Raw genomic sequence first — 21922 nt, forward strand, 5'->3', positions numbered from 1 at the left:
TTTAGAGACAGAGTTTCACTTTGTCACCCTCGGTAGAGTACTGTAGGGTCATAGCTCACAGCAACCTCCAACACCTGGGGTTAGGCGATTGTCTTGCCTCAGCCTCCTAAGTAGCTGGGACCACAGGCACCCGCCACAATGCCTGGCTATTTTTTGTTGCAGTTTGACTGGGGCCAGGCTCGCACCCACCACCCTCGGTATATGGGGCCGGCGCCCTACTCATTGAGCCACAGGCGCCACCAGGGCTGGAACTTTCAATCCTAATCATTAACTTACATGAGGCAAGGGTTAGCAGCAAAGCTGGAGATTAAGTTCTATAAAAAGTCTTGAACAGGCTAGGCGCCTGTGGCTCAAGTGGCTAAGGCACTAGCCACATATACCTGAGCTGGCAGGTTTGAATCTAGCCAGGCCCGCCAAACTAGATGGCTGCAACCTAAAAATAGCCAGGCATTGTGGCAGGCATCTGTAGTCCCAGCTACTTGGGAGGCAGAGGCAAGAGAATTGCCTGAGCCCAGGATCTGGAGGTTGCTATGAGCTGTGATGCCACAGCATTCTACCCAGGGTAACAGCTTGAGGCTCTGTCTCAAAAAAAAAAAAAAAAAATCTTGAACAATGGGCAGCGCCTTTGTCTCAGTGGGTAGGGTGCTGGCTCCATATACCAAGGGTGGCTGATTCGAACCTGGTCCCTGCCAAACTGCAACAAAAAAATAACCAGGCATGGTGGCGGGCACCTGTAGTCTCAGCTACTTGGGAGGCTGAGGCAAGAGAACCACCTAAGCCCATGAGTTGGAGGTTGCTGTAGCTGTGTGATGCCACGACACTCTACTGAGGGTGATAAAGTGAGACTCTGTCTCATTAAAAACAAACAAAAAAAAGTCTTGAACAAGAAAATTTGATGGGGGGGGCACCTGTAGCTCAGTGGGTATAGTGCCAGCCACATACACCAAAGATGGCGGGTTTGAGCCTGGTCCGGGTCTCCAAAACAACAATGACAAGTGCAACAAACAGCAACAAAAAAATAGCCGGGCACTGTGGTAGGCACCTGTGGTCCCAGCTACATGGGAGGCTGAGGCAAGAGAATCGCTTAAGCCCAAAAGTTTAAGGTTGCTGTGAGCTGTGATGCCACAGCACTCAACCCAGGGCAACAGCTTGAGAATCTGTCAAGAAAGAAAGGAAGGGGTGGCGCCTGTGGCTCAAGGAGTAGGGTGCCGGTCCCATATGCCAGAGGTGGCAGGTTCAAACCCAGCCCTGGCCAAAAACCAAAAAAAAAAAAAAAAAAAGAAAGGAAAGAAGGAGGAAAGAAAGAAAGAGAAGGGGAGGGGAGGGAGAGGAAAGGGGGGGAAGGAAGGGAAGGAAAGGAAAGGAAAAGAGAAAGAAAATTTGATGAGGCTTGGTGCCTGTGGCTCAAGTGGCTAAGGCGCCAGCCACATACACCTGAGTTGGCGGGTTCAATCCAGCCTGGGCCTGCCAAACAGCAATGATGGCTACAACCAAAAAATAGCCGAGCATTGTGGCCGGTGCTTGTAGTCCAGCTACTTGGGAGGCAGAGGCAGGAGAATCGCTTGAACCCAGGAGCTGGAGGATGCTGTGAGCTGTGATGCCATGGCACTCTACCCAGGGTGAAAACTTCAGGCTCTGTCTCAAAAAAAAAAGAAAATTTGATGAGCTCCTGGGTTTGTAATTGGTGAAAACGTAGAGGTGCTAGGAGGGTGGCACACCCCATACCTTCTCCTCTGTATCTCTTCATCCGGCTGCTCATCTGTATCCTCTGTAATAGCCATAATGATAAACTGATAAAGTAAGGAAAGTGCTTCCCAGGGTTCTGTAATACATGCTTAGCAAGTTGACAAACTTAAGATGTGGACACCCAAATTGATAGACAGTGGGAAGCATAGGTAATAGCCCGGGACTTTCAAGTTGGCATCTGAAGTGAGGGTTATTGTCAGGATTGAGTTAAATTGTCCTGTAGAATAAACCCCACACTTCAGAAGTATGTTGTATGGAGAGTATAAGAGAAGTTGCTTTGCTTTTCTTCCACTACAAACTGCAACACATACCCACTCAAAAAATAATTGAGGGAGAAAGGAAGAAAAAAATAAATAACAAGGTTGGGCGGCGCCTGTGGCTCAAGGAGTAGGGCGCTGGTCCCATATGCCGGAGGTGGCGGGTTCAAACCCAGCCCCGGCCAAAAACCAAAAATAAATAAATAAATAAATAAATAAATAAATAAATAAATAGCAAGGTCAAGATCATGGTCGATAGATACAGATTGCCCATTTCAAGTCTAGCTCTGTCATTTTTCTAGCTTGGAGTATACTTACGCTAGAAAAAAAACTATTTATTGATGCTAAGCAAAAAGAATTTTAGGGTTATTTAACACAGCACTTAGTTGGAAGGCTGAGGCAAGAGAATCACTTGAGCCCAAGAGTTTGAGGTTGCTGTGAGCTGTAACGCCACAGCACTGTACTGAGGGTGACAAAGTAAGCCTCTGTCTTAAAAACAAACAAACAACAAGAAGAAAATCCCGAAAAGGCTCAGTACCGGTAGCACAGTGGTTACAGCATTAGCCACGTACACCGAGGGTGGCAGGTTCTAACCCAGTCCAGGCCAGCAAAACAACAATGACAACTGCAACAGAAAAATAGCTAGGCATTGTGGCAGGCACCTGTAGTTCCAACTACTTGGGAGCCTGAGGCAAGACGATCACTTAAGCCCTAGAGGTGGAGGTTGCTGTGAGCTGTGACACCATAGAACTCTAGCAAGGACAACAGCTTGAGACTTTGTTTCAAACAAACAAAAAAACAAAAAATACAGGGAGGGTGATTGGTGGGATTACAACTACGGTGCATCTTACAAGGGTACATGTGAAACTTAGTAAATGTAGAATATAAATGTCTTTTTTTTTTTTTTTGAGTAGGATAATCAAGTTTATTAGGGAAGAGGGGGCTCTGCATGGGGCTGAGGTGTGTGTAAAAAGGGGCTCAGGTGGCCAGGAAGCCCCCATCTACTGGCACAATGGCGCCTGTGGTCATGCTGCTTCGGTCACTTGGCAGGAAGAGGATGGCGTCCACCACGTTCTCCACTTCTGTGGGCAGTGTGGTCAGGGGCTCAGTTGAAGGAGGCTGTCCTCCACCTTTCCTTCACATTCCTGGACCCCCAGGCATGACTCCCAGCTGGGCTTCCACTTGACTCACCAGCAAACCTGCCCAGTGGGATATGGTCCAGCATGGCCTTGGCCTTTTAGGGGTCACTCCAGTTGGCCTGGCCCATGGGTGTCATCACCACTGTGGGGTTCACTGCATTCCCACGGATCTGCACCAGGACAAGTGGAGGTCAAAGGCAAACAGGACTCCCTGGATGTGTGCTGGGGTGGTGGGATGCACTCTAGCCTGGTTTACCTTGTGGGGCCCGAGCTCTAGGGCCATCACCTTGGTCAGCATGTCCAGGGCACCCTTGGTGGAATAGTAGACACTGTGGTTAGTCACTGCTCGCTGGGAGGCCTGGCTGGAGACATTCACAATGGCCCCTGGGGGCTCCTTGGGCCATCAAGCCCCTGGCTATGATCTGGGACACCTGGATAACAGCCTGAAGGTTCACATCAAAGGACCTTTGCCCACTCAGGTGACCAGCACCCGACAGCCCGCGAGCCCCAGCTCCAGGTCTAGAACGTAAATGTTTTAAGACAGTAACTAAAGGGCGGCGTCTGTGGCTCAAAGGGGTAGGGCGCTGGCCCCATATGCCGGAGGTGGCGGGTTCAAACCCAGCCCCGGCCAAAAACTGCAAAAAAAAAAAAAAAAAAAAAAAAGACCATAACTAAGAAAAGGCCAGGAAGACTATGTTAACCAGTGTGATGAAAATATGTCAAATGGGGCGGCGCCTGTGGCTCAGTGAGCAGGGCGCAGACCCCATATACCGAGGGTGGCGGGTTCAAACCCAGCCCTGGCCAAACTGCAACAAAAAAAATAGCTGGGCGTTGTGGCGGGTGCCTGTAGTCCCAGCTACTCAGGAGGCTGAGGCAAGAGAATCGCCTAAGCCCAGGAGTTGGCGGTTGCTGTGAGCTGTGTGACGCCACGGCACTCTACTGAGGGCAATAAAGTGAAACTCTGTCTCTACAAAAAAAAAAAAAGAAAATATGTCAAATGGTCTATAAAACCAGTGTGTGGTGCCCCATGATCGCATTAATGTACACAGCTATGATTTAATAATAATATAAAAAAAACAAAAAATACACAGTTAGCATTAATTAATCTGACAAATGCACATCCCTACTTTACTACTTATGTCAAAATACATTCCAGCTTGTAAATAATGGAAATAAGATTTAAATGTAAAAATAATCATGATGCCAGCTCTAGTGGTTCACACCTGCAATCCTAGCACATTGGTTTTTTGTTGTTGTTGTTGCAGTTTTTGGCTGGGGCCATGTTTGAACCCACAGCCTCAGGTATATGGGGCTGGCGCCCTACTCCTTGACTCACAGGCACCACCCCAATCTTAGCACTTTGGGAGGCCAAGACAGGAGGATCCGTTGAGCTCATGAGTTCGAGACCAGCCTGAGCAAGAGCAAGGCTCTGTCTCTCTTAAAAATAGAAAAACTAAGCCCAGTAAGGTAGTTTGAGACCAGCCTAAGCAAAAGTGAGACCACATCTCTAAAAAATAGACAGGTGCCTAAGTCCCAGGTACATGGGAGTCTGAGGTAAGAGGATCACTAGAGCCCAAGAGTTTGAGGTTCCTGTGAGCTATGATGCCACAGCACTCTATCTAGTGTGACATAGACTGTCTCAAAAAAAAAAAAAAGATAATACTACTAGTAAATATAGGTAAATTTTAAACTATCAAATTGTTTTTCCCATAGCAAAATACCCATAAGGCATTCAATTTATAGGAATGTATCCTACAGATGTACTCATTAAGGATGCAAGATTCTTTAATATGAATTTTTCTTTCTTTTTTTCTTTAAGAGAAGAAAAGAGAAGTTTATTAATTTGCCAGGAAATGGGGAGGCTTGCATACTCCTCTTTCCAAAACACTAGTGCCCCTGTCTAAAAAGAAGTGCAGAGCTTTTAAAGGTTCTGATTAATCTCATAATCTCATTTAGGTTAAGAGAATCTCATGGTCTCTGCCCAGATTCATCCCATCTTTAGCTAACACAATCTTGTAATCTCCACCCAGATTAAATCTCATCTTCAGGGAAAATAATCTTGTGACCTTCACCTGGATTAATCTTTTTCTTCTCTTTTCTTTTCTTTTTTATTTTTATTTTTATTTTTATTTTTTTTTTTGTAGAGACAGAGTCTCACTTTATGGCCCTCGGTAGAGTGCCATGGCCTCACACAGCTCACAGCAACCTCCAACTCCTGGGCTTAAGCGATTCTCTTGCCTCAGCCTCCCGAGTAGCTGGGACTACAGGCGCCCGCCACAACGCCCGGCTATTTTTTGGTTGCAGTTTGGCCGGGGCTGGGTTTGAACCCGCCACCCTCGGCATATGGGGCCGGCGCCTTACTGACTGAGCCACAGGTGCCGCCCTCTTTTCTTTTTTAGAGTTTTACTTTGTCACCCTCGGTAGAGTGCCGTGGCATCACAGCTCATAGCAACCTCCAGCTCTTGAGTTTAGGCGATTCTCTTGCCTCAGTCTCCCAAGTAGCTGGGACTACAGGTGCCCGCCACAATGCTTGGCTATTTTTTTTTGTTGCAGTTTGGCTGGGGTAGGGTTCAAACCCACTACTGTTGGTATATGGGGCCTGGTTTGAACCTGCCACCCTCGTTATATGGGGCCATCGCCCCACTCACTGAGCCACAGGCATCGCCCAACCACCTGGATTAATTTTATGTTCATCTAAGATGATCTGGTGACCTTAGCCCAGGAGATTCCCTTGAGCTGTCTCCTGTGGCACAAAGAACAAATGCCATTCCCCTCCCCTGCCTAACCGCAGGCCTGATGCAGGGTTGTGGGTTTTAATTCTGAAAAAAAGGTAAGGGGGGCTCAGTGCCTGTGGCTCAAGTGATATACACCTGAGCTGGCGGGTTCGAATCCAGCCCGGGTCTGCCAAACAACAATGATGGCTGCAACCAAAAAATAGCTAGGCGTTGTGGCGGGTGCCTGTAGTTCCAGCTACTTGAGAGGCAGAGGCAGGAGAATTGCTTGAGCCCAGGAGTTGGAGGTTGCTGTGAGCTGTAATGCCATAGCACTCTACCCAGGGGGACAGCTTGAGGCTCTGTCTCAAAAAAAAAGGTAAGGGGATTTTGAAGAAACCATTTTTTACCTTCCCCCCGCCCCCCGCCCCAGGCCATTCTCTCTGAATCATATTCCCCGGTCAATTTTACTCTTCCATATCTGTGGGAGGAGGGGCAACATAGTACTTACCTCGAGGTGCTAGGAAGGGTCTCTCATCAATTATTTCTTAGGGGCTGAACTTAAGCCTGTTTCTAAAAGGCTGCCCTATCCATGGCACTCTAGAATTCTAGAAGAAAATGCTGGAAAAACTGCCACAGACTTCAGACTAAGCAAACAATCCACAACGAAAACCCCAAAGACTATCACAGCAATAATGAAAATGAACAAATAGGAACCAATAGAACCTAAAATTCTTCACACAGCCAAGGCAACAATCACCAGACTGAACAGATGGCCCACAGAAATGGAGAAAACGTCCACGTATTACCTATTTGACAAAGGGCTGAATCCGCAAACAACTTGCAAGATAAAAATCTTAACAACTCCACAAAAAATGACAGCAAAAGACATGAACAGAAGTTTTCAAAAGAAGACAAAGCACAGCTTGGCGCCTGTAGCACAGTGGTTACGGCACCAGCCACATACACCGAGGCCAGTGGGTTCGAACCCAGCCCAGGTCTGCTAAACAACAATGACAACTGCAACAAAAAATAGCCAGGTGTTGTGGTGGGCACCTGTAGTCCCAGCTACTCAGGAGGCTGAGGCAAGAGAATCACTTAAGCCCAAGAGTTTGAGGTTGCTGTGAGCTGTGACTCTACGGCACTCTGCCGAGGGCCACATAGTAAGATTCTGTCTCAAAATAAATAAAAACAAATAAATAAAAAAATAATAAAATGAATCGTCTATAGAGAGAGGATGGCTGCTTTAAGCTGTGCTTCTCACACATTCTCAGTTACCACCACCAAACCCTACTCTCTTTACCTTGTAGTAGGCAGAATTTTTTTTTTCAAGACAGAGCCTCAAGCTGTCACCTGGGTAGAGTACAATGGCATTACAGCTCACAGCAACCTCCAACTCCTGGGCTCAAGCGATTCTCATGCCTCTGCCTCCAAAGTAGCTGGGACTACAGGCATCCACCACAACACCAGGCTACTTTTTGGTTGCAGCCATCATTGTTGTTTGGCAGGCCCAGGCTGGATTCGAACCCGCCAGCTCAGATGTATGAGGCTGGCGCCTTAGTCACTTGAGGCACTGGGGCCAAGGCTTTTTTCTCGTCTTTATTTCAAGAGGTATTAGTTCACCGTTTTCTTTCTTTCTTTGTTTTGAGACAGAGTTTCACTTTGTCACTCTCAGTAGATCTGCCACAACACCTAGCTATTTTAGAAAAGGGGTCTCCTGGGGCGGCGCCTGTGGCTCAGTCGGTAAGGCACCAGCCCCATATGCCGAGGGTGGCAGGTTCAAACCCGGCCCCGGCCAAACTGCAACCAAAAAATAGCCGGGCGTTGTGGCAGGCGCCTGTAGTCCCAGCTGCTCGGGAGGCTGAGGCAAGAGAATCGCTTAAGCCCAGGAGTTGGAGGTTGCTGCGAGCTGTGTGAGGCCACAGCACTCTACAGAAGGCCATAAAGTGAGACTCTGTCTCTACAAAAAAAAAAAAAAGAAAAGGGGTCTCCCTCTGGCTTAGGCTGGTCTGGAATTCCTGACCTCAGGCAATCCGCCTGCCCTGGCCTCCCAGAGTGCTAGGATTACAGGCATCAGCCATTACACCCAGCCTAGTTCATTATTTTTTATGGCTGACTAGTCCTTTATGGTATACATATGCCACATTTTATTAATCCACTCATTTATTAATGGGCACTTGGGTTGTTTAGAAGTAGAGAGATCATTTGAACATGATTGGGTTTTTTTTTTTTTGGTCTGTTTTTTTTTGTAGAGACCGAGTTTCACTTTAAGGCCCTAGGTAGAGTGCCATGGCATCACACAGCTCACAGCAACCTCCAACTCCTGGGCTTAAGCGATTCTCTTGCCTCAGCCTCCCAAGCAGCGGGGACTACAGGCGCCCGCCAGAACACCTGGCCATTTTTTTGTTGCAGTTTGGCCGGGGCTGGGTTTGAACCCGCCACCCTCGGTATATGGGGCCGGCACCCTACCGACTGAGCCACAGGTGCCGCCCAACATGATTGGGTTTTAAAACAGGATTCTTATCAGTAGGGGGAAAGAAAGATAAAAAAATCACAATAGAGAAGGCAGAGACCACTTAAGAGGCTATTATAAACATAGAGAAGACACAAGTCTTTTTGAATGAAAACAAAGAGAGTATAGATAAAGATTTGAATTCAAGCCTGGTGTGGTGGCTCTCTAGTTCAATCCTAGCACTTTAGGGGGCTGAAGCAGGAGAATTGAGACCAGCCTAGGTAACATAGTAGCAAGACTCAATCTCTAGAAAAAAGTACAAAAATTAGTCAGATGTGATGGTATGTACCTGTCGTCCCAGCTATGAAAGAGGCTGAGGTAGGAGAATTTCTTGAGCTCAGGAAATGAGCTATAGTTGTAGTGAGCTATAATATGCTGGTGCACTTTAGACAGGGCAACAGAGTAAGACTCTGTCTCAATAATTAAATAAATATTAAAAAAAAAATTTTTTTTTTGATTGAGTCTCACTTTGTCACCCTCAGTAGAGTGCCATGTTGTCAGGCTTACAGCAACCTCCAACTCTTGGGCTTAAGCAAGTCTCTTGCCTCAGCCTCCCAAGTAGCTGCGACTACAGGCACCTGCCACAACACTCGGGTATTTTTTGGTTGCAGTTGTCATTGTTGTTCAGCAGGCCAGGGCAGGGTTCGAACATGCCACCCTCCCTGTATGTGGCTGGCGCCACTAAGAGTGCCGAGCCATTTGTTTATTTTTAAGTTTTGTTTTCCTTTTCTTTCTTTGGGGCAAGGTCTTGTTTGTTGGTCTAGGCTAGAGTGGAATAATGAGATTATAGCTCATTGTAACCTCAAACTACTGGGCTCAGGTAATCCTCTTGCTTCAGTCGCTGGAGTAACTAGTACTATAGATGCACACCACCAGATTACGCTAATTTTTAAAAAATTTATTTGGTACACCTGGAGACTCTCCATGTTGCCCAGGCTAATCTTGAACTCCTGGTCTCAAGATATCCTTTTGCTTTCCAGAATGCATGTGTAGATGTGAGCCCAGCTAGCCATGCTTTTATGAATGTGTTTTGTTTTGTTTGTTTTTTCTGAGACAGAATGTAAAGCTGTTGCCCTGGGTAGACTGCCACAGCGTCACAGTTCACAACTACCTCAAACTCTTGGGCTTAAGCAATTCTCCTGCCTCAACCTCCCAAGTAGCTGGGACTACAGGAGCCCGCCACAACGCCCTGCTATTTTTGTTGTTATTGTTGTTTCAGCTGGCCCAGGATTGTTTAGAACCCGCCAGCCTCAGTGTATGTGGCCAGCGCCAGAACCACTGAACTACGGGAGCCGCCCCAATATATATATATTTTTTGAGACAGAGCCTCAAGCTGTCGCCCTGGGTAGAGTGCTGTGGCATCACAGCACACAGCAACCTCCAACTCCTGGGCTCAAGTGATTCTCCTGCCTCCACCTCCCAAGTAGCTGGGACTACAGGCACCCACCACAACGCCCGGCTATTTTTTGGTTGCAGCTGTCATTGTTGTTTGGCGGGCCCAGGCTAGATTCAAACTCGCCAGCTCACATGTATGTGGTTGGCGCCTTAGCTGCTTGAGCCACAGGCACCAAGCCTCCAATATGTTTTTATTTAAAAGGAGAGAACCGCCAGGCATGGTGGCTCATGCGTGCCATCCAAGCACTCTGGGAGGCGAAGTCAGGTAGATTCTCTGAGTTCACCCGTTCGAGACCAGCCTAAGCAAGAGCAAACTCCATCTCTAAAAGGATAAAAAATAAAATAAAAGGAGAGAACCACCATTAACTTCAAATAGCACTTAGGCCAAAGCTTCCCAAACATTAATCCTTCTTAATACAGAATACTGTGCTCTATTAATTACTATTTCATTTCAGTTTTTTTTTTTTGTAGAGACAGAGTCTCACTGTACCGCCCTCGGGTAGAGTGCCGTGGCGTCACATGGCTCATTTCAGCTTTTAAAATGTTAGTAATGGGGCGATGCCTGTGACTCATGGATAGGGCACCAGCTCCATACACTGAGGGTGGCGAGTTCGAACCCGGCTCTGGCCAAACTGCAACAAAAAATGGCCGGGTGTTGTGGTGGGCTCTGGTAGTCCCAGCTACTCAGGAGGCTGAGGCAAGAGAATTGCCTAAGCCCAGCAGTTGGAGGTTGCTGTGAGCTGTGACGCTGATACAGGATTCCACCACTCAGGGTGGGACAGGGAGCCCCCCATTTTCTAGGCCCAAGTGAACTCAGAGGTCAGACCCCCATTTCCAGGCACAACCAGACTGCCTTTTTTTGGGACACACCCTCTGGGCTTTGATAAAATCATGAACAAAGCAGGCTGAGATGGTTTTTTGGATGGTTCCTTGAGTAGGAGCATATACCCTAATCCCTTCTCAGAGACAAGACTGTAAAGGACCTGATAACCTTGCCCTAGTGGAGGAGGAATGACGCTCATTCATTTGTTAATGCACTCATTAACTATAAAAAGATGTTTTTCCATTTCCCAAGTCCTGGCCAAGTGTAATTATCAAGACCTAATATCCCTAGATGAAGAGCCCTCCTAGAGACTCTCCAGTTAGTTCAGTTCCTTCTCCCTTCCAGAAGCTCTGATCCTTTTTACTTCTTCTGTATTCCTTTCTAACTTCTAATAAAAATCCTATCTTGGGGCGGCGCCCGTGGCTCAGTGAGTAGGGCGCCGGCCCCATATGCCGAGGGTGGCGGGTTCAAACTCAGCCCCAGCCAAACTGCAACAAAAAAATAGCCGGGCGTTGTGGCGGGCGCCTGTAGTCCCAGTTACTCGGGAGGCTGAGGCAAGAGAATCACATAAGCCCAAGAGTTAGAGGTTGCTGTGAGCTGTGTGAGGCCACGGCACTCTACCAAGGGAGGTACAGTGAGACTCTGTCTCTACAAAAAAAAAAAAATCCTATCTTGGGCAGCTCCTGTGGCTCAGTGAGTAGGGCGCTGGCCCCATATATCGAGGGTGGCGGGTTCAAACTCGGCCCGGGCAAACTGCAACAAAAAAAATAGCTGGGCGTTGTGGTGGGCGCCTGTAGTCCCAGCTACTCCAGAGGCTGAGGCAAGAGAATTGCCTAAGCCCAGCAGTTGGAGGTAACTGTGAGCTGTGTGATGCCAGGGCACTCTATTGAGGGTGACAAAGTGAGACTCTGTCTCTAAAAAAAAAATCCTATCTTACTACTGATCTGTGGTCTGGGGGTTCATTCTGCAAAAACCTGAGACCACGGACCTAATGAAGAGAGAAATTCCAGTATCAACGCCATGGCACTCTACCTAGGGGGATAAAGTGAAATTCTATCTCAAAAAAAAAAAATGGGTGGTGCCTGTGGCTCAGTGAGTAGGGCACTGGCTGCATGTACTGAGGATGGAGGGTTCAAACCAGGCTCTGGCCAGACTGCAACAAAAAATAGCCCGGCGTTGTGGTGGGCATCTGTAGTACCAGCTACTTGGGAGGCTGAGGCAAGAGAATCACCTAAGCCCAAGAGCTGGAGTTTGCTGTGAGCTGTGATGCCACAGTACTCTACCGAGGGCTACAAAATGAGACTCTGTCTCAAAAAAAAAAAAAAAAAAAAATGTTAGTAATGATCTACTGATCCAGCAATGAATCAGGATTAGCAGTTTAAAATAGCAAAAAGTGCTCTGGGCCTTAGCGCCATCTTTCTAGAAACCTCCGCACCATAAGAGTCAAGTAGAGGTGAAAGACTTGGGGCAGGACCCCCCACTCTGCCCTGAGCTCTGACGACCCCAATCAACCGCAAGAGACAGCGCTTGATGCAAACAGCAAGAGGATTTTATTCCAGCATGCTGGGGCTTGACTCGCAACTCTTTTAGGAGCCGAGGAGTCAAGCCCCGAACAGCAGGTTTTACAAGCTTATAAAGGCAAAAACCATAAAGTAGGGAGGAGTAGCAAACATAGCAGGGGCTTTAGGGAGGGGTAGCAGACATAGCAGGGGCTTTAGGGAGGGGCAGCAGACATAGGGGCTTTTCCAGATAAGAAGAACTCTGGTTCATTACTCATCTGTCTTAAGACAAGATCAGCAGTTAAACATTTGCTTAGCTTTTTTCTTTCAGAACCAGTTACTGGTTATCTGCTTCAGCTCGGGGCTATTTCCTAGGACAGTTACAAAAGGTCACATTCTTATGGTAGGGGGCGAGGGGTGCTGCTACATATCTGGTCCCCCCCCCCTTTTTGGATTTGGTAGTACTTTCCTTCAGAGGAAGAAGCGAATGCGCAGGCTGAAGCGCAAAAGGAGAAAGATGAGGCAGAGGTCCAAGTAAACTGGCTGGTTGTGTACTTGTGAAGACCACAAGAGAAGGACATGGAATGCCAGAGGCTAAGGAGGCTAATACGAGCTGCTGGACTGCATGCTACTGTCTGGAACTTGCTCTCAGTGGATCTAAGACCTCATTGCCATCCAATCACCAAGACCACCCCTAAGATATCCACCTTGTTCACACCAAAACAGTCCTATTGGTCCCGTGCCCTGGACCTGACATCCTGGACTCGTTCTGTTCTTGCTTGTGGCTGAGTGTAACCAGTATACAATAAATCATACCTTCTGCTGTTTCGGTTGATGACGCAAACAACAAAAATAAATAAATAAACAACAAAAAAATAAAATAGCAAAAAGTACCCATATTGATTTCAAGTAAAGGAGTCTCGTAGTTAAATTTAAATACAGTCATATGTTCCTAAAATGTAATAATAATAATTGAGCCCTTTTTACTTGACAGACATTGTGTACTCAGGGTCATTACATATGTTGCTTCACTTAATAATATTAATCTCTATTTTTTTTTGAGACAGAGCCTCAAGCTCTCACCCTGGGTAGGGTGCCGTGGAGTCACAACTCACAGCAACCTCCAACTCCTGGGCTCAAGCTATTCTCCTGCTTCCGCCTCCCAAGTAGCTGGGACTACAGGTGCCCACCACAACCCCTGGCTATTTTTTGGTTGCAGCCATTATTGTTGTTTGGTGGGCTCAGGCTGGATTCAAACCCACCAGCTCAGGTATATGTAGTTGGCACGTTAGCCGCTTGAGCCACAGGTGCTGAGCCAATAATATTAATCTCTTGAGATAAACAGTATTATTCTATGCTTTACAAAAAAGAAAAAAATTCAAGAGATGTTAACTAGCTTGTTAAAGACCATATAGCAAATAAAGAATCCTAATTCCAGAGTTCATACCCTTAATTGCAACATCACGTCTTTTTTTTTTTTTTTTTAATGGTTTTTTTTTTTGGCCGGGGCTGGGTTTGAACCCGGCACCTCCGGCATATGGGACTGGCGCCCTACTCCTTGAGCCACAGGCGCCGCCCACAACATCATATCTTTGCATTGTTAGCAACTTAATTAAGATGTAAAGGGCATAAGAATTTGGGGTTCCCATGGGTGGTGCCTGTGGCTCAGTGAATAGGATGCCAACCCCATATACTGACCCAGCCCCGGCCAAACTGCAACAAAAAAATAGCTGGGTATTGTGATGGGTGCCTGTAGTACCAGCTACTCCGGAGGCTGAGGCAGGAGAATCGCCTAAGCCCAGGAGCTGGATGTTGCTGTGAGCTGTAACGCCACATACTCTACCAAGGGCGACAAAAAAGAATTTGGGGTTCCCTAAAAAAGGTGGTAAAGGAAGTCAGCTTGAGTGAAAAAATATCATGATAGTGTGGACCTGGAATAGGAAGCTAAAGTTGAGAACCAGGTCTTGTCTATTGTTCTTCTGAACATTCTTCTTGGTACTACCGGACAGTACATTCTCAGCCCTGCACAAATGCATCTCCATCCTGGATTCTCCATAGAGCAAATAGGTTACTCTTTCTTTTTTCTGGAAAAAAAGTTATATTTCTCTCTTGTAGTTTTAATATTTGTCAAAAATTCTACCTAATTAAAGAATCAATTAGTTCTTCAGAAATTTTAGAAAAACTTATCTGGCCCACACCACTGCCTAATCAATTCAATGACGTTACTTTTTAGCTTGTTATTTTGCTATTTTCCATATTGTCTACTGATTTCCTACTGGTACATGAGGACTTAGCTCTCTTCCTGTTACTGTCCCCATTGCATATGACACTTGCTATTGCTCCTTCTCAAATTTACTCATACTGGAATTTAGGTTGAATTAATATTTTATATACTATATTTATACCATTTGTATATTCAGAGCTGAGCCAAAAGATAAATGAGGATTGTTTTTTTTTTAGAGACAGAGTTTCACCTATCGCCCTCGGTAGTGCCATGGCGTCACAGCTCACAGCAACCTCCAGCGCTTGGGCTTAGCCGATTCTCTTGCCTCAGCCTCCCAAGTAGCTGGGACTACAGGCACCCGCCTTCCATTTTTAGAGACAAGGTCTCACACCAGGTCAGGTTGCTCTCGAACTTCTAAGCTCAGGCAATCCACTGCCTCAGCCTCCCAAGTGCTGGATTGCAGAAGTGAGCCGCCACGCTAGGCCCCCCTTTTTCTTTTCTTTCTTTCTTTCTTTCTTTTTTTTTGGAGAGTATCCAGCTGTTGCCCTGGATGGAGTGCTGTGGTATCATAGCTCACAGAAATCTCAAACTCTTAGACTCATAAAATCTTCTTGCCTTAATTTTTCAATTTTTTTTGGAGACAAAGCCTCAAGCTGTCACCCTGGGTAGAGTGCTATGGCATCACCACTCACAGCAACCTCCAGCTCTTGGGCTTAAGTGATTCTTCTGCCTCTGCCTCCCAAGTAGCTGGGATTATAGGTGCCTGCCACAACACCTTGCTATTTTTTTGGTTGCAGCCATTATTGTTGTGTGGTGGGCCCAGGCTGGATTTGAACCCTCCAGCTCAGGTGTATGTGGCTGGCACTTTAGCTGCTTGACCCACAGGCACTGAGCCAATTTTTCAATTTTTAGTAGAGATGAGCGCTCGCTTTTTCTCAGGCTAGTCTTGGACTCTTGAGCTCAAGCAATCCACCTGTCTTGGCCTCCCAGAGTGCTAGAATTACGGGCATGAGCCACTGCACCCAGCCTATCAGATTCATCTTGAAGAAGTCTCTCTCAGAAATGATTTCACTTCTCAAAACTGGGATATTAGGAGGCATCTGTGGCTCAAAGGAGTAGGGCGCCAGCCCCATATACCAGAGGTAGCGGGTTCAAATCCAGCCCTGGCCAAAAACTGCAAAACAAAAACAAAACCACAAAATGGGATATTATACTCTTAACATAACTGTCATTCTGTTATCTCTTTCCACCAACATCTCGGAGTTTTGCTTTAACTTTCTCCTGTGTTAGAATCCCTTGCTTACTCCTCAACTCTGAAAGAATGTGGGGAAGTAAGTTTTTTAACTTTTTTTTTTTACTTTTTTTTTACCTCTTAAAGTATGTATATTTTACTCTTTCAGCTGATGATAGTTTGGTTGGCTATAAAAATTCTAGATTTAAAATCATGTTCCTTCACAATTTTGGAAGGGATTGCTCAAGTATTTTCTGCTTCCAATGTTGCTATTGAAAAGTCTAAAGTGATTTTGATCCTCTATCTCTTGTATGGCATCATTCTTTCTTTCTTTCTTTTTTGAGACAGAGTCTTATTGTCACCCTCAGTAGAGTGTTGTGGCATCACAGCTCCTTAAACTCTTGGGCTTTAGTGATTCTCTTGCCTCAGCCTCCCAAGTAGCTGGGACTATAGGTACCTGCCACAATGCCTAGCTACTTTTTGGTTGGAGTTGTCATTGTTTTTTTTTTTTTTTGAGACAGAGCCTCAAGCAGTTGCCCTGGGTAGAGTAACGTGGCATCACAGCTCATAGCAACCTCCAACTCCTAGGCTTAAGTGATTCTCTTGCCTCAGCCTACCAAGTAGCTGGGACTACAGGCGCCCACCACAACAGGCTACTTTTGGTGGGGTAGTGGTGGTGTAGTTGTTGTTGTTTGATAGGCCCAGGCTGGATTTGAACCCGTCAGCTCTAGTGTATGTGGCTGGTGCCTTAGCCACTGACTAACAGGCGCCAAGCCTGTAGTTGTCCCTGTTGTTTGGCAGACCCAGGCTGGGCTCGAACAGCCAGCTCTAGTGTATGTAGCTGTGCCCTAGCCGATGAGCTACAGGTGCTGAGCCAGGGATCATTCTTTTTTTTTTTTTTTTGCAGTTTCTGGCTGGGGCTGGGTTTGAACCTGCCACCTCCAGCATATGGGGCTGGTGCCCTACAGCTTTGAGCTACAGGCACCGCCCAGATCATTCTTTTCTTAAACATTGCTGTTCATATTCTTGAAATAGATTTTTCTTTAAAGACAACAGTAATGACATTGGTTCATTTTTACAAATTGCACACTAGGTGAAATCAGACAGTTACTGCAGGCACATGTAGGCAAACAATTTGGTCATAGAAATTTGTTTTGTTTTAAATGAAAAAGCTGTGCGAAATGCACAGCTTTGATTAAAATTACAGATTTGGTTCCCTTCTCTGTGAAACTCTAGATTTAGAATGCTGGCAGTAGTCAGTACTGGCAAAATATTTAATGCATATGGAAATACTATTCTATTTTGACTTCCAGAAGTAGCCCTAGTAAATTCTATGTACCAATGCATTGGCTAACAATGATAATTTCAGTTTTACTATAAATTATTCTAAGTGTCACTTAAGTACTTAAAAATTACCAGTCACTCCTTTCTAGAAGCTGCCTAAGGCAGCTTATGTAAAAAGCACTTCAACTAGACTTTCAGCTAATTCAGCAGTTCAGTCTGCTCCTTAGGCCACAGGATTGCCTCCACATCTGTCACTGCACAACTCTTCCCACTGCAGACATTTCTTTTTCCTTTCCTTTTTTTTTTTTTTTTTGAGACAGAGTCTCACTTTGTCACCTTGGTAGAGTGCTGGAGCGTCACAGCTCACAGCAACCTCTAACTCTTGGGCTCAAGCGATTCTCTTGCCAAAGCTTCCCAAGTAACTGGAACTACAGGCATCTGCCACAACATCCGCCTTTTTTTTGTTATTGCAGTTGTCATTGTTGTTTAGCTGGCCTGGGCTGGGTTTGAACTGGCCAGCTTGGGTGTATGTGGCTGGTGCTCTACTCGCTGAGCTATGAGGCTGCCCTGTACCACGTTTTTTCTTTTTTTTTTTTGAGACGGAGCCTCAAACTGTCGCCCTGGGTAGAGTGCTGTGGTATCACAGCTCACAGCAACCTCCAACTCCTGGGCTTAAATGATTCTCTCTTTTTTTTTTTTTTTTGTGGTTTTCGGCCAGGGCTGGGCTTGAACCTTCCACCTCCAGCATATGGGACTGGCACCCTACCCCTTTGAGCCACAGGCACCGCCCTTAAGCAATTCTCTTGCCTCAGCCTCCCAAAGTAGCTGGGACTACAGGCACCCGCCATAACACCTGGCCATTCTTTGTTTGCAGCTGTCATTGTTGTTTGGCAGGCCCAGGCTGGATTTGAACCCGCCAACTCTGGTGTATGTGGCTGGCACCTTAGCTGCTTGAGAACAGGTGCCAAGCCAACTGTACCAGGTTTTTGAAAATGATTTGCTATAGCAGAAGTTCTTAAAGCTGGGCCCGCTTCTGCTCAATCCATTTCCTATTTATTTATTTATTTTAGAGACAGAGTCTCGCTTTATCACCCTGGGTAGAGTGCTGTGGCATCACAGCTCACAGCAACCTCCAGCTCTTGGGCTTAAGCGATTCTCTTGCCTCAACCTCCCAAGTAGCTGGGACCACAGGTGCCCACCACAAAGCCCAGCTATTTTTTTTGTTGTTGCAGTTTGGCCGAGGTCGGGTTTGAACTTGCCAGCACCCTACTCACTGAGCCACAGGTGCCACCCTACTTATTTATTTATTTATTTATTGAGACAGAGTTTCACTATGTCCCACTTGGTAGAGTGCCATGGCATCACAGCTCACAGCAACCTCCAACTCTTGGGCTTAAGCGATTCTCTTGCTTCAGCTTCCCGAGTAGCTGGGACTACAGGTGTCCACCACAACGTCTGGCTATTTTTTGTTGGAGTTGTGATTGTTGTTTAGCTGGCCTGGGCCAGGATTGAACCTGCGAACCTCCGTGTATGTGGCTGGTGCTGTAACCCTTGTACTACCAGAACGGAGCCTGCTTTATCCATTTCCATTCGCCTGCGCTGCTCTATCTCCAGGTATTGACATTCCTGAGCAGAGTTGGTAGGTAGGCCAATCCACTTAATTTCTTTTTTTTTCCGTTGAAATTATGTTCATTGCCATCAACACATTTAAAGCATCATAAACACTTTGCCTAAGAGTCTCCTGATTATAATAAGCTAAATGATTATTTGAATGGGTAAGCTCTGACACCAGCCCATCAGCTACTTATTATCTGGTGGTGTACCTTTTTTGCTGACCTTTCTTAGACGCTTTCATTGAAAAATGTCTCAAGCCTTTTCCATTTTGATCTCCATTTTTCCTTCATTTACTTTCTTTCTTTCTTTTTTTTTTGTAGAGACAGAGTCTCACCCTATGGCCCTCGGTAGAGTGCCGTGGCCTCACACAGCTCACAGCAACTTCCAACTCCTGGGCTTAAGCGATTCTCCTGCCTCAGCCTCCCAAGTAGCTGGGACTACAGGTGCCCGCCACAACGCCCGGCTATTTTTTGGTTGCAGTTTGGCCAGGGCTGGGTTTGAACCCGCCACCCTCTGTATATGGGGCCAGCGCCTCACCGACTGAGCCACAGGAGTCACTCCCTTCATTTACTTTCTGAAAAATCAGAGTCTGTAGGTTCTCTAGCCTGTTTTCTATCACCAGGGACTCAGCCAGAAGCTTCTGCTCTGTGTGTCTGAGTAACCATCACTGGTGCTGGGGTATATGGACTTTCTGAACTGATCAGTCCCTGTGGTGTGCTTATAATCATTTGGGGTCCAACATTCACATTTATTGCTCCTAAGGTTTTTGGAAAAATCTTCGTTGGTGAGTTGGCACTGGGAACTGGGATTCCATGTGGAATGTGGACAATTCAAGGGTGTCCTAGGGGCCTTTTTCTTTGGGCTTCTGCGCCCGGAAGAGTGTTGAGGGTTATTTTCTTGGGTTTCAGTACTAGAAAAGATGTTGGGGGGTGGGGAGTCCCTGTTCCCTGAACCCAGTTGACCTGGTTCGATTGCTTGACTGAGCTAGAAAGTTCAATAGAGGCACAGAGGTAATTGAAAGCAAAAGTGAATGGAACTAAAAATAAAACTGGAGCTGCACAGGCAGCATGAATAGAGAGCAAAGTAACTCACCCAAGTTTCAGGGTAACAAAGTGACTTTAGGCTCAGTGCCTATAGCTCAGCGGCTAGGGCACCAGCCACATACACAGGGACTAGCGGATTTGTACCTGGCCTAGGCCCGACAAAGAACAAAGACAACTACAAAAAAAAAAATAGTCAGGTGGGGTCGGTGCCCATAGCACGGTGATTATGGCATGAGCCAAATACACCAAGGGTGGAGGGTTCAAACCTGACCTTGGGCCAGCTAAACAACAATGACAACTGCAACAAAAAAAATGGCTGGGGGCAGTGCCTGTGGTTCAAAGGAGTAGGGTGCTGGCCCCATATGCCGGAGGTGGTGGGTTCAAACCCAGCCTTGGCCAAAACTGCAAAAAAAAAAAAAAATGGCCGGTGTTGTGACAGGCACCTATAGTCTCAGCTACTTGGGAGGCTGAGGCAAGAGAATCGCTTAAGCCCAAGAGTTGGAGGTTGCTGTGAGCTGTGATGTCACAGCACTCTACCGAGAGCGACATCGTGAGACCCTGTCTCAAAAAAAAAGAATGATTTTATTTAGGAAGAAAAAAAAGAAAGTTTAGAGCACTTTTTCTTTTTCTGTGCAGTTTTTTTTTTTTTTTAAGAGACAGTCTCAAGCTATAACTCAGTTACAAACTAAGAATAGGGGGAAGGGGAAGAGAGAGGGAAGAGATGGAGAGGATGGGCGGAGGGAGGGTGACTGGTGGGATTACACCTGCGGTGCATCTTACAAGGGTACATGTGAAATTTAGTAAATGTAGAATATAAATGTCTTAATACAATAAGTAAGAAAATGCCAGGAAGGCTACGTTAACCAGTGTGATGAAAATGTGTCAAACTCCCCCACACACGCACCCCCGCCGCCTCCCGGGCGGGGATGCTGCCGCTGGGCTGCGGGTGGAGGCAGCTTGGGGCAGGGCCAGGCGCTCCGGCCTTCGCTCGGCTCTGTTCTGGCGCCGATATGCCTAAGAAGGCTGGTGCGACGAGCAAGGGTAAAAGCCAGAGCAATGAACCAGAGAGACCACTGCCTCCCTTAGCTCCTGTGGCAGTTGATCCAAAAGGTTGTGTCACCATAGCCATCCATGCCAAACCTGGCTCCAAACAGAACGCTGTAACAGATTTGACAGCAGAAGCCCTAAATGTAGCCATTGCAGCATCTCCATCAGAGGGGGAGGCTAATGCTGAGCTCTGCCGGTATCTTTCCAAGGTCTTAGAACTCAGGAAGAGTTATGTGGTTTTGCATAAGGGTGGTAAGTCTCGTGAAAAGGTGGTGAAACTTTTAGCCTCCACAACTCTAGAAGAGATCTTGGAGAAGTTAAAAAGGGAAGCTGAAAAAAACTAAAAGCAAGAAATGAAAAAAAATGGATCATTGGAAAAAGGATCATCGGGAAGCGTTTTTTATTGCAAATGATGAAGAGACTGTTAAATAGGAAAACATATTTAAGTGCACAGAAAAACATGGGAGTATGTGTGTGTGTATATGTACACACACACACACACACATATATATATATATATTTTTTTTTTTTGGTTTTTGGCCAGGGCTGGGTTTGAACCCACCACCTCCGGCATATGGGACGGGCACCCTACTCCTTGAGCCACAGGCGCCACCAACACATATATTTTTAAATAAGATTTAAAAAGTTGTTTTGAATGAATATAGGTCCTAAAATCCCTGTCTACAAACAGCCTAGCCTAGAACATATTACTTTGATTTCAAGGCATTACAGAATAACAAAGCTGGAAAGGCTATTTAAGATGACATGATTTAACACCTTTCATTCTGTGATGGGGCTTCTGATATCCAAAACTTGAGGTTTATTCATACCATGCAAGATGGCAACCTTGTCAAATATAGTTTACCCTGACTATAAATAAAAATGATAATATCTCCACAGCAGTTCTGGAGTTCTGGGGATTGCCTTCTAATCCAGTTTACAAATGTCAGAGAAAAACCTGTCACACTGCTTTGTAGTCTTACTTTATGTATTAAGGTACTTTGCTAAATTCAAAAAATGTCTTTTATATCTTTCAAAGACTACATTGAAGCATTTTGTGAAAATAAATAATAATCAAGACTTGTAATTTAATATGAATTATAATTTTTGAGATGTCACTGAATTTTCTTCTTTCTCAATAACTTGTAATCATCAAATCTGGTAGTTCTTATGAATGTCCAAAGATCCTTAAAAGAAGAAAGAGGACCTAGAAGCTACTTTCACTATTTGTAAAAGCCTGTCAGAACTCACATTTATATTAAAGTTACAAAGGCTAATAATAAATTTTTACATATTTGGTACAAAAAAAAAAAAGAAAATGTGTCAAACGGTCTATAAAACCAGTGTATGGTGACCCATGATCGCATTAATGTACACAGCTATAATTTAATAATTAA

At 45.9% G+C, this 21922-nt stretch overlaps 2 protein-coding genes across 2 annotated transcripts; one reads left to right on the forward strand and one right to left on the reverse strand.

Annotated features, from left to right (window-relative positions):
• Positions 1-2929: 2929 nt before the first annotated feature.
• On the reverse strand, positions 2930-5804 carry LOC128567496 (L-xylulose reductase-like). The gene is given in 5 exon segments (XM_053564647.1): positions 2930-3085; positions 3195-3312; positions 3399-3530; positions 3532-3661; positions 5791-5804. Coding segments are annotated over 5 exon segments (498 nt in total). The 3' UTR covers positions 2930-2981.
• Positions 5805-20403: 14599 nt separating this feature from the next.
• Positions 20404-20869, forward strand: LOC128567741 (UPF0235 protein C15orf40 homolog). Its single transcript, XM_053565212.1, has one exon. It carries the CDS (start codon positions 20405-20407, stop codon positions 20867-20869), a length of 465 nt encoding a protein of 154 aa, XP_053421187.1. The 5' UTR covers position 20404.
• Positions 20870-21922: the final 1053 nt, after the last annotated feature.

This window comes from Nycticebus coucang, chromosome 16 (genome assembly GCF_027406575.1).
Source record: "Nycticebus coucang isolate mNycCou1 chromosome 16, mNycCou1.pri, whole genome shotgun sequence".
NCBI lineage: Eukaryota > Metazoa > Chordata > Mammalia > Primates > Lorisidae > Nycticebus > Nycticebus coucang.